Below are 18,575 nucleotides of genomic sequence, written 5' to 3'. Positions count from 1 at the left end.
GTATTGGCTGAGATAGTTTAAACTGCTCAAATCTTTACTCTAATTGGCCAGCAGAGAAGTGGGAAACTTCCTCTGTCAGAGTATTTGGGTATTGTTTCTAGAGCAATGAGTTAGTTCTCTGGGATGTCCTGCGAGGCATGTCAGAGAGCCCGTATATACGAAACATCATATTTACCATTGAAGGTTTTTGCATTAATTAAAATAACTAGTATACCTTAGAAGTCGTGTTGACCTCTTTTGTTCCTGAGACCGATTTAATTACGGTTTCACCCGTATATGGTATGGTATGGATTCGAGTCCGTGAGCAGACCTTAACACACAATGACAAGGCACTCTAACCTGTACGGGGGATTGGTGTATATTCCCGGACAAACTTCTCTGCGTCCAGAACCGAGGAGAGCCAGATCTTCTCCCCGGAAGGCGGGGTAATTCTTAGTCTTGCAGGGAAGAGCAAGGCTGGGTGAAGATGGAGTTTGTAGAGTTTGGTCATGACATCTCTGTAGCCAGCGCGGTGCTTTGCCACATCGGGCGCATAGTCCTCATAGACACGAAAGGGGTGCCCTTTATGTAACAGGTTGCCCCTCATTCGAGCCTCGCGCAGGATAAGATCCTTGGTCTTGAAACTGTGACAACAGATGATTACTGGGCGAGGACGCTGGCCCGGTCCAGGCACTGGGACAAGGGCGCGATGTGCACGGTCCACTAGGGGATCCGACGCCAAAACATCCGGTCCCATTGCATCCTTCAGTAGCTTGGCGAAGAAGTCGGTGGGGCGAGAGCCCGCCTCCACCCCTTCTGCCAGACCCACAACGCAAAGGTTATGCCGCCTGGATCTGCCCTCCAGGTCGACCACTTTCACAGAAAGCCTCTGCACATTATCCTGCAATGACGTGCATAGCATCTCTAACTCGTCGATCCTACCAGCGTTGAATTCAGAAGCTTTCTCAAGGTCCACAATACTCTGGCCCTGCGAAGCGACCGTTCGAATGGTGCTCTCGATTTTAGTGTCCAGTTCAGCAATAGTAGCCTTAAGATCCTCCGCTATAGCAACACGTAGTTCTCCCAAAGCCCGGGTAAGTTCTGTAAGTGTCACGTTGTTACCTGTGCCTTCCGCCATGTTTGTCTCGTTGTTTGGTGGGGTGTAGACCTCTGATGTGGATTTATTGTCCTTTGGTCGCTTATTACTAGGCATTTTCACATAGAAAGTTACAATATTGTATTAGTAAGAAAAGTTTGTTGTAACAAGTGCAATAAAGTAAGTTAGGTTAGATTATTTCGCAAAAAAGTTGCGGGAGCCTCTCACACACAGCCGTTCACTCCAACATGCTAGCTCCGCCCCATTCTTTAGCATTTCTAATGAATGATTGTCAATTCAACCAAGCCAACCAAAATGGCCATATGAATCAACAGATTGATCTATCTGTTCTGTCTCTATGGGAACAGCAGAGATGTCTGACCTGGCTAAGAGGCTCTGGATTGATGTCCCATCCATCCCCAGATGTCTGTTCCTGCCCACAGCTCACAATGATTGGCTGTGAACAGTAAAGAAAAAATGTAACACTCTTTTGCTCATTTTGGCCTTGGAAATAACTTGGAAATAAATGATGTAGCTATCAATAAATAATTTAAGTAGCTACTGTTATGTGGTTGATTTGAATGTGACATACAGGCCTTTTGTGGATCTGAGGGGTCTGCACTGAAGTAGACTGTCAAGACAATATTCCATTTCAAATGTGGTTAGATAAGGAGGGATATCTGCACTTGCTTTTATTGTGATAACTGCAGTTTGTACATGCAGCATAACTAATGTTTATGTGTTATTGTTTTCAGGTCAGATTTGACTTACAGGCCTTGGCCTTCTGCGCACTTTGCCGGTTGGCCACATCACAGAATCAGGGGTGTTCACCCTCACTGGATTCAACTGTCAACACAACACTCCATTTAAAAGGTGATAACAAAAACAGAAGATTTTTTAAATATATATATATATATTTGATATTTAACACATAAGGGCGGCGCCTTAAAGCTCTTTTGATTCACTCATCATTACGATTCATCTTGCTTTCTGAGGGATACATTTCCATCAATTGATTGGCACAAAACATATCCTGGCACACACACGCATAAAGGGCATGTCCCAAATGGCACCCCAGTGCCCATATATTGCACTTATTTTGACCTGAGTCCAATGGGCACAGGTCAAAAGTAGTACACTACAGGGTGCCATTTGGGACCAAAGAATGTAAGAGCCTACCAGACGTTCTAAACTCCAAATCACCTTGTGCAGTGCGCACGGGTCTATCCAACCGTTTCCAATCGTAGTATTTATTCTCTGCACAGTGTCAGCTAGGGCAGACTATGCACCTGAAACAACCTGACTGAAGAAAGCGATTGTACTGATTGTATCAAAGCTGAACACAGTTTATGTAGTGAATTTATGCTTGGTTACGTCACAATAGGTCACAGTTTTATGGCCGCGCATAATACGTCACAGGAAAGGCTTGTATGGGACTGGACTGGTGGTATCTCCCCCTGGTCGTAATTCATAACTGTCAAATAAAATCTATCTAGCTATCTAACTCAAATGGCTGTTGAGGACTCTTTGATCATCACATTTGAGGCACATGTCAGCAGGTGGCAGTGTCTTCAAATGCAGCACTTGATGATCTGAGCAACAGTTGAGCAACTTTGTGGTTGTGACAAATCCAAATGCGGAAGTCCAGTACATTTGTTTTTGCTTAGCAAGCTTGCCCGCCTATTTCTACAATTCATCTTCTTAAACTCGGATTTTAAACTTAACCACACTGCTAACCTTATGCCCAACCTTAAATTAAGACCAAAAAGCCTATTTTTGTTTTCATTAATTTTTAAGATATAGCCTATTTGTAATTTGTGGCTTTGTTATCTAGTGGGAACCTCTAGCTAGCTAGCTAGCTACCTATAATCTGGCTAAAGTTTTACGCAATATTGGAGGAAAAGATTGATTATTGTACTTGATTATCCAAGTTTGACAAATATGCATTGGGCATCAAAATGATATCCGAATAGTTTTAAAACATATGGTTCAGAGGTTCAAGAGTTTTACTCCTGAGTTCAGGCTCACGAGTGGGATTGTTGCTGTCATTAGAGTATCATTTGTTTTGTTTACTGTCACTACATATTTCGGTTTATCAGAGGATGTCTTCAGTCTTGGAACGACAGTTTTTGGCAATGGGCATGGTAAGTTAGCTAGGAGGGTCTGAGTGAATCAACAGTCATATATGCTCAGTAGCTACTTTGAATGAGAGTGTTGTAACGTTAGCTAGCTTGCTAAAACGTATAGCTAATGTAACAGATGGTGCCAGTAGGCTACAGCAGCAGGCTACAGCACAACACACCAGTGCAGCTTATGTCTGTCAACCCTATCATTTATGTTTTAATCCTTTCCTCTTCCTTTGCAGTGCACAAGCTCATCACATACTCCTTCCACCACAAGACAGTGACCCAGCTACTCCTCAGTATTGGGGTTCTGGTGCCCCTCTGTGGAGGCATTGAGAAGAGTGTGGGGACTGTTCGGTTCCTCCTCATGTTTCTGCTGCTCTCTATCAGCACAGGGGTGTTGTACACCATACTGGGTCTGCTACTGTTTGGTGCATCTGCCCAGAAACAGGTGGAGGGGTTCATTCCAGTGTCCCTCTCCCTTATGGGTATGGCCACAGTGCACTCCCGTATGGTTAAGGGCTTTCTTTTCGGGGTCACTGTACCCATGTTAGCCCTGCCCTGGCTGTTTCTGTTCATCATAACACTTTTGGTCCCACACACTGTCTTCCTTTGCAATGCCATCGCCATCATCGCAGGGGGGGATCTGTATCCTTACTCATTTACATTTACATTTTAGTCATTTAGCAGACGCTCTTATCCAGAGCGACTTACAGTTAGTGAGTTATTTTTTAATTTTTCATACTGGCCCCCCGTGGGAATCGAACCCACAACCCTGGCGTTGCAAACGCCATGCTCTACCAACTGAGCTACATCCCTGCCGGCCATTCCCTCCCCTACCCTGGACGACGCTGGGCCAATTGTGCGCCGCCCCATGGGTCTCCCGGTCGCGGCCGGCTATAACCTCATTGTGGTTCAAAATAACTGATACACTCCTCTGCAGTATGTCACAGCTTTATAAGTGTGCTTAGTAGTGTAGTTAAGTGGTAATAGGTTATAGGTGTTGTATATGAATCCTGCTGCTGAACATTATGGCATGTTTGTTTAGAAAAAATCTTGCATCACTGCGTCACACATTCTCCTTAACTTGCACTGGTGAAACAGACGGTAAGGGCTGGCTCTCACTTCTGGACATGTCCGATGCCAGGGCATCAGTGCTGGACAAGAAGATGCCTTTCAGGCTGCTGAGGAACATTGGTGTCCTGTATGTCCCTGCATCAACAGAGGAGAGAAGGAAGACGGTCCACCCACCGTAAGTACTGAGAAAGCACCAGACATATCATTTATCAGACAAGACAAGAGGTCATTAAATAACAATTGCTGTGTGCAAGCCAGAGCACATAATGTACTACAGTATAATGAGGTGCAGTTATAATTGATGATCCGCAGCTGTAATTGAATACTGTACAATAGGCACCTAGTGGTCCCCCATGATTAGATAGAGAATTACTGGTATAGATAGGCTCTCTGAAATCTGTCCACGTTCTCATTGATTGCAGAATCATTCCAACCCCAGGCTCCTACCCAGTCCAAGCCTACGCTCCAGTGTCCTTTACCTCCAACCTACAGGCTACCGAGACCACACCAAAGACATTTGAAGGCTGGGCCAACTCCTACTATACACAGGGGAGCCCTGTTCAGCTCTCAGGTTATAATGGACACAACCATGGATATGGCCTCAAGCATAGCTTTGGGCCAAGTCACGGACATAGTCACGAACATGGACACAGCTGCAGCCACAGCCAAGGTCATGGACATAGTCACGAACACAGCTTCGGCCATGGACTCAGTCATGGGCATGCATCTGCCTCTCAAACCAGCAGTCACTGGGCTCCAGTGGCTCAACATCCACATTCTCAACATTCCCACCTCAGTCCACTGTCTGTGTCTGTCAGTGCCCCCCAGAGTTTCACAGCAAAAATGCTGGAGTCACTGCCAGAATCTGTGATGGTTCACCCAGGAGCACCTGTGTCTTCACTGACAGATTGATGACTTCAATCCGTAACGGCAAAACTCGCTATAGCTCGATTGAAATTTAAAGGCAATGTTCGCGAAGACCGGAAATTACATTTACATTTCAAGCGTGCTATTTTCAGCAATCACAATCCTTGTAAAAACGTCAAATCTTGGTATAACTAATAACATAAAAAAAATAAAAAATGTCAGTGTGGTTATAAGCCGCTATAGCTCTGAACTACGGCAATACGGATTTAATCGAGCCCATAGTTGTCATTCAATGTGTTTTCTGTCTCATGTTATACATTGAGATGTAATATGCTTGGACAAGTGGTTTGAGGCAGTACTTGAAGGTCCACTTTTTCTTCACTGATGTTTTTGGTTTGAATATACAAGCAGGCTCTGAATGTTCAAGGTCAAATCAATGCAAGAAGGGTTTGATTGTCAGTTGATTGTAAGACCACTCCTTTTGGCTTGTGTGTTTTGTACTTTGTGTTTTTTTACACAGACGGTAGACAAATCTCTTGGTACTCTTGATTTATATAACCTAGATTAAAACAACGTTTTTCAAAACCCTTAGTAAACCAGAACAGTTTTTAGTTCAAACTAAACATTTTTATCACACTAATGTATTATCAGTTTTTCCCCCTTAACTACACTTAACAAAAATATAAATGCAACATGTAAAGTGTTGGTCCCATCACAATATATTTTACATTAGTTATCTTGTTGTTTTTAATCCCACCCTTCAGCTCCACTCAACCCCTCCCATCTATCTCTTAACACCATCCATTTTTTATTTACATTTGCCATATATTTTTCAACTGTGCTGTGATGTTTCACAAAAGTTCTGAACCTTTCTATTCTCATAGTTTCTACAGATTGTAAATTAAAGATAAACATTTTTGTTAAAAGTATTATTATATTATTGATCGATTGACTATGACTTTTCAAATCACCCAGTAGTGCTATCTGCAGAGTTAGCTCCAGGTAAATGTTGCACTTCTTCTTCCTGGACCTTTGACCAAAAACAAGCTACACATGGACAGTACCAAAACAAATGATCTAATGAATCGGTCTCTTCGCAGAAAAATCTGCAGAGCTGGGATGGTTGTATCCCCCATATATATAACATTCTATTGGTTGCAAGAATTTTGTATAATAATTTTAATTGAAAAATTTTAGGTTTTGAATCCGGCGTTGTTTTGCGTATCAGTTCATAAACCATGTGCCATGGTATCGGTACATCGAAAATCTCTTTCCAACTATTTTGCAATCTATATGGCACAGCTGTCAAATTTTTTGTCCTTAAATAAAACTGATATACTTTTTTATTTATCACAATTTTCATTAACCAATTTTGGTCTTTAATGAAGACAAGTTCCTTATTTTTTCCCCCTTCCACTTGCCTCTTCCATTTTTGCGTTAATGCTGCAATTAGTTGGTTGTAATTTTGGGTAGAGCAGACATTTCCATATATTTTTGTTAGCTGCATGTGTGACATAACTCCACTAGTCCTATTTATGATATCATTTACAAAGATTATACCTTTTTTAAACATTTTTTTGAAAAAATAATAATATAAAAATTATATTTGAGTTTAACCACATTATTTGTTGTATTATTTGTTCTGTCTTTTCTGGTGGATTAAACTGAAATCGCAACCAACTTTCTATGGCTTATTTTTAAAATAGTGATATTTTGGAGATGATTTCATTTTCAGTGAGAGGTTGTAATCTGAATAAAGGGGAAAAGGCCATTCTTGAACATGGGGTGAGATATTCTTATTAATCTGCTAGAAAACCAGTTTGGATTTAAGTATAACTTTTGCATGACTGAAGCCTTTAGTGAGAGGTCTAATGCTTTAATATTTAATAATTTCTGCCCTCTGAATTCATGTTCATTATATAAATAGGCCCGTTTAATTTTGTCTGGCTTGCCGTTCCAAATAAAATTGAATCTTTTTTTTGCTCATTTAATTTTTAAAAACAGGTCCCTAGATGTAGGCAAGACCATAAGCAAATAGGTAAACTGGGATATGACTAAAGAGTTAATCAGGGTGATTTTACCACAAATAGACAGGTATTTTCCTTTCCATGGTAGAACATTTTTATATATTTTTGCTAACTTTCTATTAAAATGTATTGTAGTGAGATAATTTCTTTATTTCGGGATATGTATACCGAGTATGTCCACATCACCGTCAGACCATTTTATTGGTAAACTACACGGTAATGTAAAAGGTTAGAAAAAGTACCTAGATCCTCTATGAGGCTGTGGAGGGATCCAAATTGTGGATTTAAAAGAAAGCATGAATCATCAGCGTACAATGACATCTTTGTTTTTAAGCCCTTGATTTCTAACCCCTTGATATTATTGTTGGATCTGATTTTAATAGCTAACATTTCGATGGCCATAATAAATAGATATGCAGATAGTGGACAACCTTGTTTTACTCCTCTTGACAGTTTAAAACTTTCTGAGAAGTAGTCATTATTTACTATTTTACACCTAGGGTTACTATACATACTGTAACTTTAACCCATTTTATAAGAGATTCTCCAAAATTGAAATTTATTCCAGGCATTTATATATAAATTCCAGTCGTACTTTATCAAAAGCCTTTTCAAAGTCAGCTATGAATACCAGGCCTGGTTTCCCAGATTTTTCATAGTGTTCTATTGTTTCCAATACTTGTCTTATATTATCTCCAATGTATCATCCATGTAAACAACCTGTCTGATTAGGATAAATAATACCCGACAATACCTTTTTAATTCTATACGCTATACATTTTGCTAGAACTTTTGCATCACAACACTGAAGTTTAAGGGGCCTCCAATTTTTTTAATGGACCGGATCTTTATATTTACCACTTGGATGCTGTTTCAGTAATAATGAAATCAGACCTTCTTGTTGAGTATCTGATAATCTACCATTTTTGTAGGTGTGGTTAAAACATGCTAATAAGGGTCCTCTGAGTATATCAAATGAGGTTTGGTATACCTCGACTGGTATGCCATCCAACCCTGGAGTTTTCCCAGACTTAAAGGCTTTAATTGCATCAAGAAGTTCCTCCTCTGTAATTTGGCCTTCAGAAGAGTCTTTCTGTACAACTGTTTATTTTACATCATTAATAGAAAAAAATATATACAATTATCTTCGGTTAGTGGAGATGGAGGAGACTGAAACGAAAACATATGCTTAAAGTTATAGGCTATTTATTAAATCCGTTTGCCAGCTCCAGGTAGGCTACACAAGTGGCACAAATTGACTTGCAATGACTCCAGTGATATCTTAATTTCAACATATTTATTGTATCAAATGGTAGGCTACAGTATCCTACAATGGCATACAAATTAATAGCATACTTGATGGCCGGTGACTCAGCTGCCTGCTGTGGCTCTAAAACACACACACAAAAACACGGCCCTCCCCCTTCCTACTGCTCATTCAGTAACAACCTGCCTGCTCACTGCCTGGTAGTCAGCAGCAGGTCACAGTGAAAAATATGTTTTGTTTGAAGAAATGCCATGTTTACCCCCCGCGACATCGTTTTCAAAGTAGCCCAAATGTTAGCAAAACTGCGGACATGGCAACCCTGCACTGAAGCATCTGCTCGTTGCATGGTAACAATAGTCTCTCTGCCTGGTTGGGTTTCTGGTGAGCAAACCAACTATTTTGTGCACTACTGCCACCTACAGTGGGATCCAGTGCAGGACAGCAGAATATAAAACACCCACTGGTACATAACATGTCATGTAATGTCACTACAATAATTGTTCCCTTGCTGTAATTAATGAAGAACAAAAAAACAGTCTGACACAAATAATTGCAATTTCAAAAGCTTTATTGAAAATGCATATTTCAAACATTTTTTGTAGTTTTTTTATTTTAAAGAATAGTGCATGTCTCAAAATATTAGAACGAGACCAATATGTGTATTTTTCTAAACATAGTTCCTGTGTCTGAAATTAAGTTTCTGTGTGTATTGGAGGAGTAAGCAATACTCAAAATATCTGTGTGTGTGTGTGTTGTAGTAGTAGATGGCCATTATTTATTCAAACATCTAAGTTTGGGCAGCAGCCACTGGAGAAACCTGTCAATCAAACAGGACAATAAATAGTAGTTTTCACTTACACATCAGATAGCTGCTCTTTCTCTGCTACCTCATTCTATTTCTATAATTCTCTACCTCATTCTATTTCTATAAATCTCAAAAATGCCCTTGTTATGTTCTACTTCTCCTTCTTCTATTTCCTCACCTCTTCCTCAGACTCTTCTTTTCCTCTTTCTTGTCCTCCTTACTTTCTCCAACATTTTCCACCTGCTTCATGTTACTAGCCTGCTCTTGCTTCACTCTCTTTTTTGCCTTGCCCTTTTTCCTTTTGACCTTCCCTTCCTGAATAATGTGGACAAGGAGATAAAGTAATATAAGCTTATGGCTATTTTCTACTCTTGAGCTACAATATCTAGAGTTATGATATACTGTAGGACATATGGCCAATATCCCCTTCCTGTTTCCTCTCACCTGTGGGTACACTCCTGCCATTTTCTGCGCCGTTTCCTGGAGCAGCTTCCTGCTGTTCTCACTCAGGTTGGTGATGGGGGCCAGGCGAGGGCTTCCTTTATTGGTGATGGGGGCCAGGCAAGGGCTTTCTGTATTTCCTCTCACCTGTGGGTACACTCCTGCCATTTTCTGCGCCGTTTCCTGGAGCAGCTTCCTGCTGTTCTCACTCAGGTTGGTGATGGGGGCCAGGCGAGGGCTTCCTGTATTGGTGATGGGGGCCAGGCAAGGGCTTTCTGTATTTCCTCTCACCTGTGGGGCCACTCCTGACATTTTCTGGAGCAGCTTCCTACCGTTCTCGCTCAGGTTGGTGATTGGGGCCAGGCGAGGGCTGTGGTGGTATGGTAAGTACTCCACAGCATGCGGAGCAACAATGACAGGGATGTTGGGTTTCGCCACAATAATCTGTACAGACATAGGGTCAAACAATTGAGATGTGACACACACTAGTGATGCGCGGGTTGACTCATAACCAGAAGTCCCGCGGTTATATCCACAGGGCGGCGGATTTAGGGTCATGAAATATTGTTGAATAAACAGAAAACAATACATTAAAAAATCCATAAATGTATAATTATTGTGCAAGTTATATCTATAGGCTATTTGGCATTAGTGCGTAAGCCTAAACTTTAGGGCATAACTTGACGCGCGCCAGATAGACTACACACCAATCACCAAACGCTTTAATTCAATAAGAGAAAAGCTACGAAATGGAAAGTTGAAAATAAAGAAGGGACGGCCAGAAAAGTAATGTTTGGAAAATATTTGGTGAAGTGTTAAAAGAGGATGATGGCAGTGCCTATGTTATGTGTGATGATTGTGAGGCACTATAGAAATTCGACAGTCACAAGAGGGGGATTCAAATAGGCCTATGGCACGTCAAGGGAACAAACAGCCTACTGTTCAGATGGATTAAATGGAAACTGAAATCTGGACACTGACTGTAGATCTTTAACCTCTCACAGTCTTAATATTAACTCCTGCAGAATTAAGCATTTCTTGCAGTAAAATGATAGGCTACACCAAATGTAGGCTTTATTTTGACTCGGGAACAGCAGTGGAGAAATATGATTTCTTTCAGCATCTTGAGGGAATGCGAATGCGCAGCTAGGGACTGCTTTATCAGCATCATAAAAGCTGATAATATTTCAACCACATAAAATGTGCATCCAAGCCAAACTGAAATCTTATCAGAAACATGTCTGGTCGTTTTCAACCCGTCAAACTGATGTCATTTGGAAATTTTGCACAGAAAATGTTTCCCTTTTTTTCTTGAGTTATTGCATTTTCTTCTTGATCCCTAAACGTTTTTGGTTTATTTAGTCTTCTCTCTAATTATAGACAAGTTGACTAACAAATAGCCTACCAAAATGTTGGAAATTATAAGCAGAAACATATCCAAATTAGGCACAAAAAAATCCTGCACCCCCTGCTAAGAAATCGTTCTGACGGTGTTCTATATTTGCGGGTTAGGGTCAGGTGCGGGCCTCAGATTTTCACTTTATCACATATAGTCGGGCGGTTGCGGCTGGGTTATTAGCAATTGCGGGTGGGTTCGGTTGAACAAACAGCTGACCCGCGCACCACTAACACACACACACACACACACGTAAGAGCCTACCAGTCGAGGGTCCTTCAGTGAAGCCCCTTTTCTCAGTGGTTCCTTTGAAGGCCCTGGACTGTCCTCAGCAGAGGCATCATTGCCATTATCACGCTGTGTGTCATAGAGCTAGTTGGTCATAGTCCATTCTTCACATTCAGTCAAAGAGTTACTCAAATACATGCTGCAGAACATACCAGAAAGTCTGACTCATCGAAGGATTGGAGAGAAAGATCGTCGTCCTCTACCATATCCCTCACTTTAAGCCTTGTCAGCTTTCCATCCTCCTCATCCTTCACTTTCAGCGGTGGTGTCCTCCTTTCATGATCCTCATCATCAGACTGTGTATCAGAGTAAACTAGTCAGAGACTAATCTCTTTACAGTGATGTCACTCAACAAAGACATGGTGTACAACTGTCTTACCTCAGATTCACAGTCAGTGAAGGAGTAGATAGAGATGTCAGAGTTGGAGGATGAGATCACCCCATCATAATTTCTATCCATCAGCCGAGTCACCCTTCCAGACTGAGGAGACAGACAAAGGCATGTACTTAGGGCAGCCATAGAATACACTGGCATTGACTGTCAAGAAAATGTTGAATATTTAGGCAATCCAACATAGTTGTACAAGTAGTGAGTAATTTATGGGTAATTGAAAATGCAAGTGTATTGAAATGCAATAAATGCAACTCCCATAACATTAGGGATAGGGCTAAAGACTTTCCATACTGTAGGATTCTTTAGCATTTCTAATGAATGATTGTCAATTCAACCAAGCCAACCAAAATGGCCATATGAATCAACAGATTGATCTATCTGTTCTGTCTCTATGGGAACAGCAGAGATGTCTGACCTGGCTAAGAGGCTCTGGATTGATGTCCCATCCATCCCCAGATGTCTGTTCCTGCCCACAGCTCACAATGATTGGCTGTGAACAGTAAAGAAAAAATGTAACACTCTTTTGCTCATTTTGGCCTTGGAAATAACTTGGAAATAAATGATGTAGCTATCAATAAATAATTTAAGTAGCTACTGTTATGTGGTTGATTTGAATGTGACATACAGGCCTTTTGTGGATCTGAGGGGTCTGCACTGATGTAGACTGTCAAGACAATATTCCATTTCAAATGTGGTTAGATAAGGAGGGATATCTGCACTTGCTTTTACTGTGATAACTGCAGTTTGTACATGCAGCATAACTAATGTTTATGTGTTATTGTTTTCAGGTCAGATTTGACTTACAGGCCTTGGCCTTCTGCGCACTTTGCCGGTTGGCCACATCACAGAATCAGGGGTGTTCACCCTCACTGGATTCAACTGTCAACACAACACTCCATTTAAAAGGTGATAACAAAAACAGAAGATTTTTTAAATATATATATATATTTGATATTTACCACATAAGGGCGGCGCCTTAAAGCTCTTTTGATTCTCTCATCATTATGATTCATCTTGCTTTCTGAGGGATACATTTCCATCAATTGATTGGCACAAAACATATCCTGGCACATACACGCATAAAGGGCATGTCCCAAATGGCACCCCAGTGCCCATATATTGCACTTATTTTGACCTGAGCCCAATGGGCACAGGTCAAAAGTAGTACACTACAGGGTGCCATTTGGGACCAAAGAATGTAAGAGCCTACCAGACGTTCTAAACTCCAAGGACGGGTCTATCCAACCGTTTCCAATCGTAGTATTTATTCTCTGCACAGTGTCAGCTAGGGCAGACTATGCACCTGAAACAACCTTACTGAAGAAAGCGATTGTACTGATGATATCAAAGCTGAACACAGTTTATGTAGTGAATTTATGCTTGGTTACGTCACAATAGGTCACAGTTTTATGGGCGCGCATAATACGTCACAGGAAAGGCTTGTATGGGACTGGACTGGTGGTATCTCCCCCTGGTCGTAATTTATAACTGTCAAATAAAATCTATCTAGCTATCTAACTGAAATGGCTGTAGAGGACTCTTTGATCATCACATTTGAGGCACATGTCAGCAGGTGGCAGTGTCTTCAAATGCAGCACTTGATGATCTGAGCAACAGTTGAGCAACTTTGTGGTTGTGACGAATCCAAATGCGGAAGTCCAGTACATTTGTTTTTGCTTAGCAAGCTTGCCCGCCTATTTCTACAATTCATCTTCTTAAACTCTGATTTTAAACTTAACCACACTGCTAACCTTATGCCCAACCTTAAATTAAGACCAAAAAGCCTATTTTTGTTTTCATTAATTTTTACGATATAGCCTATTTGTACTTTGTGGCTGTGTTATCTAGCGGGAACCTCTAGCTAGCTAGCTACCTACAATCTGGCTAAAGTGTTGCGCAATATTGGAGGAAAAGTTGATTGATTATTGTGCTTGATTATCCAAGTACTAGTTTGACAAATATGCATTGGTCATCAAAATGATATCCCGAATAATTTTAAAACATATGGTTCAGAGGTTCAAGAGTTTTACTCCTGAGTTCAGGCTCACGAGTGGTATTGTTGCTGTCATTATAGTATCATTTGTTTTGTTTACTGTCACTACATATTTCGGTTTATCAGAGGATGTCTTCAGTCTTGGAACGACAGTTTTTGGCAATGGGCATGGTAAGTTAGCTAGGAGGGTCTGAGTGAATCAACAGTTATATATGCTCAGTAGCTACTTTGTATGAGAGTGTTGTAACGTTAGCTAGCTTGCTAGAATGGTGGTCCTCTGTAGCTCAGCTGGTAGAGCACGGCTCTTGTAACGCCAAGATAGTGGGTTCGATCCCCGGGACCACCCATACACAAAAATGTATGCACGCATGACTGTAAGTCGCTTTGGATAAAAGCGTCTGCTAAATGGCATATTATTATAATAATAATAATAATAATAATAATATGCCATTTAGCAGACGCTTTTATCCAAAGCGACTTACAGTCATGCGTGCATACATTTTTTTGTGTATGGGTGGTCCCGGGGATCGAACCAACTACCTTGGCGTTTCAAGCGCCGTGCTCTACCAGCTGAGCTACAGAGGACCACATTATTATTATTATTAAAACTTATAGCTAATGTAACAGATGGTGCCAGTAGGCTACAGCAGTAGGCTACAGCACAACACACCAGTGTAGCTTATGTCTGTCAACCCTATAATTTATGTTTTAATCCTTTCCTCTTCCTTTGCAGTGCACAAGCTCATCACATACTCCTTCCACCACAAGACAGTGACCCAGCTACTCCTCAGTATTGGGGTTCTGGTGCCCCTCTGTGGAGGCATTGAGAAGAGTGTGGGCACTGTTCGGTTCCTCCTCATGTTTCTGCTGCTCTCTATCAGCACAGGGGTGTTGTACACCATACTGGGTCTGCTACTGTTTGGTGCATCTGCCCAGAACCAGGTGGAGGGGTTCATTCCAGTGTCCCTCTCCCTTATGGGTATGGCCACAGTGCACTCCCCGTATGGTTAAGGGCTTTCTTTTCGGGGTCACTGTACCCATGTTAGCCCTGCCCTGGCTGTTTCTGTTCATCATAACACTTTTGGTCCCACACACTGTCTTCCTTTGCAATGCCATCGCCATCATCGCAGGGGGGATCTGTATCCTTACTCCAACCTCATTGTGGTTCAAAATAACTGATACACTCCTCTGCAGTATGTCACAGCTTTATAAGTGTGCTTAGTAGTGTAGTTAAGTGGTAATAGGTTATAGGTGTTGTATATGAATCCTGCTGCTGAACATTATGGCATGTTTGTTTAGAAAAAATATTGCATCACTGCGTCACACATTCTCCTTAACTTGCACTGGTGAAACAGACGGAAAGGGCTGGCTCTCACTTCTGGACATGTCCGATGCCAGGGCATCAGTGCTGGACAAGAAGATGCCTTTCAGGCTGCTGAGGAACATTGGTGTCCTGTATGTCCCTGCATCAACAGAGGAGAGAAGGAAGACGGTCCACCCACCGTGAGTACTAAGAAAGCACCAGACATATCATTTATCAGACAAGACAAGAGGTCATTAAATAACAATTGCTGTGTGCAAGCCAGAGCACATAATGTACTACAGTATAATGAGGTGCAGTTATAATTGATGATCCTCAGCTGTAATTGAATACTGTACAATAGGCACCTAGTGGTCCCCCATGATTAGATAGAGAATTACTGGTATAGATAGGCTCTCTGAATTCTGTCCACGTTCTCATTGATTGCAGAATCATTCCAACCCCAGGCTCCTACCCAGTCCAAGCCTACGCTCCAGTGTCCTTTACCTCCAACCTACAGGCTACCGAGACCACACCAAAGACATTTGAAGGCTGGGCCCACTCCTACTATACACAGGGGAGCCCTGTTCAGCTCTCAGGTTATTACGGACACAACCATGGATATGGCCTCAAGCATAGCTTTGGGCCAAGTCACGGACATAGTCACGAACATGGACACAGCTGCAGCCACAGCCAAGGTTATGGACATAGTCACGAACACAGCTTCGGCCATGGACTCAGTCATGGGCATGCATCTGCCTCTCAAACCAGCAGTCACTGGGCTCCAGTGGCTCAACATCCACATTCTCAACATTCCCACCTCAGTCCACTGTCTGTGTCTGTCAGTGCCCCCCAGAGTTTCACAGCAAAGATGCCGGAGTCACTGCCAGAATCTGTGATGGTTCACCCAGGAGCACCTGTGTCTTCACTGACAGATTGATGACTTCAATCCGTAACGGCAAAACTCGCTATAGCTCGATTGAAATGTAAAGGCAATGTTCGCGAAGACCGGAAATTACATTTACATTTCAAGCGTGCTATTTTCAGCAATCACAATCCTTGTAAAAACGTCAACTCTTGGTATAACTAATAACATTAAAAAAATACAAATGTCAGTGTGGTTATAAGCCGCTATAGCTCTGAACTACGGCGATACGGATTTAATCGAGCCCATAGTTGTCATTCAATGTGTTTTCTGTCTCATGTTATACATTGAGATGTAATATGCTTGGACAAGTGTTTTGAGGCAGTACTTGAAGGTCCACTTTTTCTTCACTGATGTTTTTGGTTTTAATATACAAGCAGGCTCTGAATGTTCAAGGTCAAATCAATGCAATAAAGGGTTTGCTTGTCAGTTGATTGTAAGACCACTCCTTTTGGCTTGTGTGTTTTGTACTTTGTGTTTTTTTACACATACGGTAGACAAATCTCTTGGTACTCTTGATTTATACAACCTAGATTAAAACAACGTTTTTCAAAACCCTTAGTAAACCAGAACAGTTTTTAGTTCAAACTAAACATTTTTATCACACTAATGTATTATCAGTTTTTCCCCCTTAACTACACTTAACAAAATATAAATGCAACATGTAAAGTGTTGGTCCCATGTTTCATGAGCTGAAATAAAAGATCCCAGAAATTTTCCAAACGTACAAAAAGCTTCTTTCTCTAATTTTGTATACAAATTTGTTTAAATCTCTGTTAGTGAGCATTTGTCCTTTGCCAAGATAATCCATCCACCTGACAGGTGTAGCATATCAAGAAGCTGATTAAACAGCTTGATCATTACACAGGTGCTTCTTGTGCTGGGGACAATAAAAGAGCCACTCTAAAATGTGCAGTTTTGTCACACAACACAATGCTACATATGTCTCAAGTTTTGAGGAAGCGTGCAATTGGCATGCTGACTGCAGAAATGTCCACCAGAGATGTTGCGAGAGAATTTAAAATTCATTTCTGTACCATAAGCAGACTCCAACGTCGTTTTAGAGAATTTGGCAGTACGTCCAACCGGCCTCACAACCGCAGACCACGTGTAACCACGCCACCCCAGGACCAGCAGAGTGCCCAATGGTGGCGGTGGGGTTATGATATGGGCAAGCAATGAACAGCAACTTCGCACAGCTGTTGAAGAGTGACACAACATTCCACAGGCCACAATCAACAGCCTGATCAACTCAATGCGAAGGATATGTGTCGTGCTGCTTGAGGGAAATGGTGGTCACACCAGATACTGTTTGGTTTTCTGATCCACGCACCTACCTTTCTTTTAAGGTATCTGTGTTCTTAGAATAAAATACAAAATAGCATCCACTCACCACTAAATTAGATCCATTACATTCAGTTTGTTTTGCAATGCATCGTTCAAAAATTTTGGAAATTCAGAAGCAGGGGACAAGTGGGTGAGGTGATCAAGAGTGTGGGCTACAAGGGCAGATTATGATGTAATCTTTGGAAAATTAACTAGTCGTGCACAGTAAAGAGAAGCCATAAATGACAACCAAGACTAAATAAAGCAAATCAATGATCTCCATTTATTATTTCTTTACAAATGCATGCTTTAAAGTTACTGTTTATATACAAATAGCTATTTTGCATATAAAACTGGATCAAGTGGTAAGAGTCATGTAACACAGGTCAATTTTAAAAAGGCACATTTCTTATTTAAATGACAACATGTACCATACCATATTTGATTCTGTATCACTACAATAGTTGAGGGTTTCTCTATTAAAAGAAACACAAAATGACGTGCTAAAATGATAGACTGCTGAACATCACCCGTATATCATCCACTTGATTCTATTTCATACGGTTACAGAACCTCAGAAAATTGAAGTAAATATTTTGTATTTAGGCTTTCAACCATCAGCATAAGAAAATAAAACTAGATAAAGTTCTTACATATACATATCCCAGAATTAGTGATTATCAGAACACACATAAATGACAGTTAATAGATGTATTCATGTTGTACTGCAAGTGCACATACAATACAACACATATTGCATTGCCTAAATGCCGTGGTAGTGTCCAGCTAAACATAACTAGTCGGTACTAAGCCTTACAGTGGGAGAGCATGAGAAAAAAACACCTGGGCATTTTTACAGTAAACCACCATTTAATCTACAACCTTTTCGTTTAATGAACCGATGAAGAACAAGGCTCAATGACTAAACAGTTACTGCAATTTAAATGTAGGAATTGTACAGTACATGGTACAATATGAATGTGCTACTAGTATGCATATTTGACTAATCTTGCACTGCTCTCTGTATTTACACAACCTTCGTGCATCTGAATAGGCAGCCATGTTGAACTTGTAAATACATTTAAAGATGCAAATATAGAATGCTTTCAATGCCGTAGACATTTCAGGAGTTAATTTACAATATATTACTTTTTTTATCGCCTTGTGGGGATCTTCACAGCATGATAAACGTCCAGAGGCAATATTTCATATCATAATCACCTCTGTTTGCGCCTAGTTTCACTTACAAAAACGATGTGTAACATTCAATG

At 41.1% G+C, this 18,575-nt stretch overlaps 4 protein-coding genes across 8 annotated transcripts; 3 read left to right on the top strand and 1 right to left on the bottom strand.

Moving 5' to 3' along the window:
• The first annotated feature begins 2,705 nt into the window (after window positions 1–2,705).
• LOC123490413 (rhomboid domain-containing protein 2-like) lies at window positions 2,706–3,877 on the top strand. The gene is made up of 2 exons (XM_045220461.1): window positions 2,706–3,219; window positions 3,441–3,877. The coding sequence occupies exons 1-2, from the start codon at window positions 3,060–3,062 to the stop codon at window positions 3,875–3,877; spliced, it is 597 nt and encodes a 198-aa protein (XP_045076396.1). The 5' UTR covers window positions 2,706–3,059.
• A 165-nt stretch (window positions 3,878–4,042) lies between these two features.
• Window positions 4,043–5,626, top strand: LOC123490411 (zinc transporter 7-like). The gene is made up of 2 exons (XM_045220459.1): window positions 4,043–4,450; window positions 4,698–5,626. The coding sequence occupies exons 1-2, from the start codon at window positions 4,230–4,232 to the stop codon at window positions 5,185–5,187; spliced, it is 711 nt and encodes a 236-aa protein (XP_045076394.1). The 5' UTR covers window positions 4,043–4,229; the 3' UTR covers window positions 5,188–5,626.
• Window positions 5,627–8,986: 3,360 nt separating this feature from the next.
• LOC121565129 lies at window positions 8,987–13,568 on the bottom strand. Of its 5 annotated transcripts, none has more exons than XM_045220454.1 (11): window positions 12,971–13,568; window positions 12,720–12,781; window positions 12,565–12,639; window positions 12,386–12,424; window positions 12,176–12,250; window positions 11,746–11,847; window positions 11,519–11,662; window positions 11,343–11,435; window positions 9,830–10,126; window positions 9,420–9,556; window positions 8,987–9,253 (listed from the first exon to the last, which is right to left on the bottom strand). In XM_045220454.1, exons 2-11 carry the CDS (start codon window positions 12,771–12,773, stop codon window positions 9,208–9,210), a joined length of 1,062 nt encoding a protein of 353 aa, XP_045076389.1. In that variant the 5' UTR covers window positions 12,774–12,781; window positions 12,971–13,568; the 3' UTR covers window positions 8,987–9,207. The 5 variants fall into 5 exon arrangements, with proteins under 5 accessions (XP_045076389.1, XP_045076390.1, XP_045076393.1 ...); XM_045220455.1 differs by having other exon boundaries at window positions 12,720–12,777; XM_045220458.1 differs by lacking the exon at window positions 9,420–9,556.
• A 965-nt stretch (window positions 13,569–14,533) lies between these two features.
• Window positions 14,534–16,423, top strand: LOC123490412 (rhomboid domain-containing protein 2-like). Its single transcript, XM_045220460.1, has 3 exons — window positions 14,534–14,892; window positions 15,109–15,256; window positions 15,504–16,423. The coding sequence occupies exons 1-3, from the start codon at window positions 14,757–14,759 to the stop codon at window positions 15,991–15,993; spliced, it is 774 nt and encodes a 257-aa protein (XP_045076395.1). The 5' UTR covers window positions 14,534–14,756; the 3' UTR covers window positions 15,994–16,423.
• Window positions 16,424–18,575: the final 2,152 nt, after the last annotated feature.

The sequence above is a fragment of the Coregonus clupeaformis genome, unplaced genomic scaffold, assembly GCF_020615455.1.
Source record: "Coregonus clupeaformis isolate EN_2021a unplaced genomic scaffold, ASM2061545v1 scaf3874, whole genome shotgun sequence".
In the NCBI taxonomy this organism is placed as follows: domain Eukaryota; kingdom Metazoa; phylum Chordata; class Actinopteri; order Salmoniformes; family Salmonidae; genus Coregonus; species Coregonus clupeaformis.
Note: the sequence above shows the minus strand (reverse complement) of the source record. Positions and strands in the feature narration are given on the sequence as shown.

What these genes read in the sequence shown, in the direction of transcription:
- LOC121565129 (XM_045220454.1), bottom strand. Translation starts at nt 12,773, where the DNA reads ATGAATCATAATGATGAGAGAATCAAAAGAGCTTTAAGGCGCCGCCCT. An exon ending in TAAGGCGCCGCCCTTATGTG is followed by an intron (nt 12,640 to 12,719) that starts GTAAATATCAAA and finishes TTGTGTTGACAG; the next exon opens with TTGAATCCAGTGAGGGTGAA. An exon ending in ATCCAGAGCCTCTTAGCCAG is followed by an intron (nt 11,848 to 12,175) that starts GTCAGACATCTC and finishes CTGTCTCCTCAG; the next exon opens with TCTGGAAGGGTGACTCGGCT.
- LOC123490412 (XM_045220460.1), top strand. Translation starts at nt 14,757, where the DNA reads ATGGTTAAGGGCTTTCTTTTCGGGGTCACTGTACCCATGTTAGCCCTG. An exon ending in CATCATCGCAGGGGGGATCT is followed by an intron (nt 14,893 to 15,108) that starts GTATCCTTACTC and finishes CTGGTGAAACAG; the next exon opens with ACGGAAAGGGCTGGCTCTCA. An exon ending in AGGAAGACGGTCCACCCACC is followed by an intron (nt 15,257 to 15,503) that starts GTGAGTACTAAG and finishes CATTGATTGCAG; the next exon opens with AATCATTCCAACCCCAGGCT.
- LOC123490411 (XM_045220459.1), top strand. Translation starts at nt 4,230, where the DNA reads ATGGCATGTTTGTTTAGAAAAAATCTTGCATCACTGCGTCACACATTC. An exon ending in AGGAAGACGGTCCACCCACC is followed by an intron (nt 4,451 to 4,697) that starts GTAAGTACTGAG and finishes CATTGATTGCAG; the next exon opens with AATCATTCCAACCCCAGGCT.
- LOC123490413 (XM_045220461.1), top strand. Translation starts at nt 3,060, where the DNA reads ATGGTTCAGAGGTTCAAGAGTTTTACTCCTGAGTTCAGGCTCACGAGT. An exon ending in AGTTTTTGGCAATGGGCATG is followed by an intron (nt 3,220 to 3,440) that starts GTAAGTTAGCTA and finishes CTTCCTTTGCAG; the next exon opens with TGCACAAGCTCATCACATAC.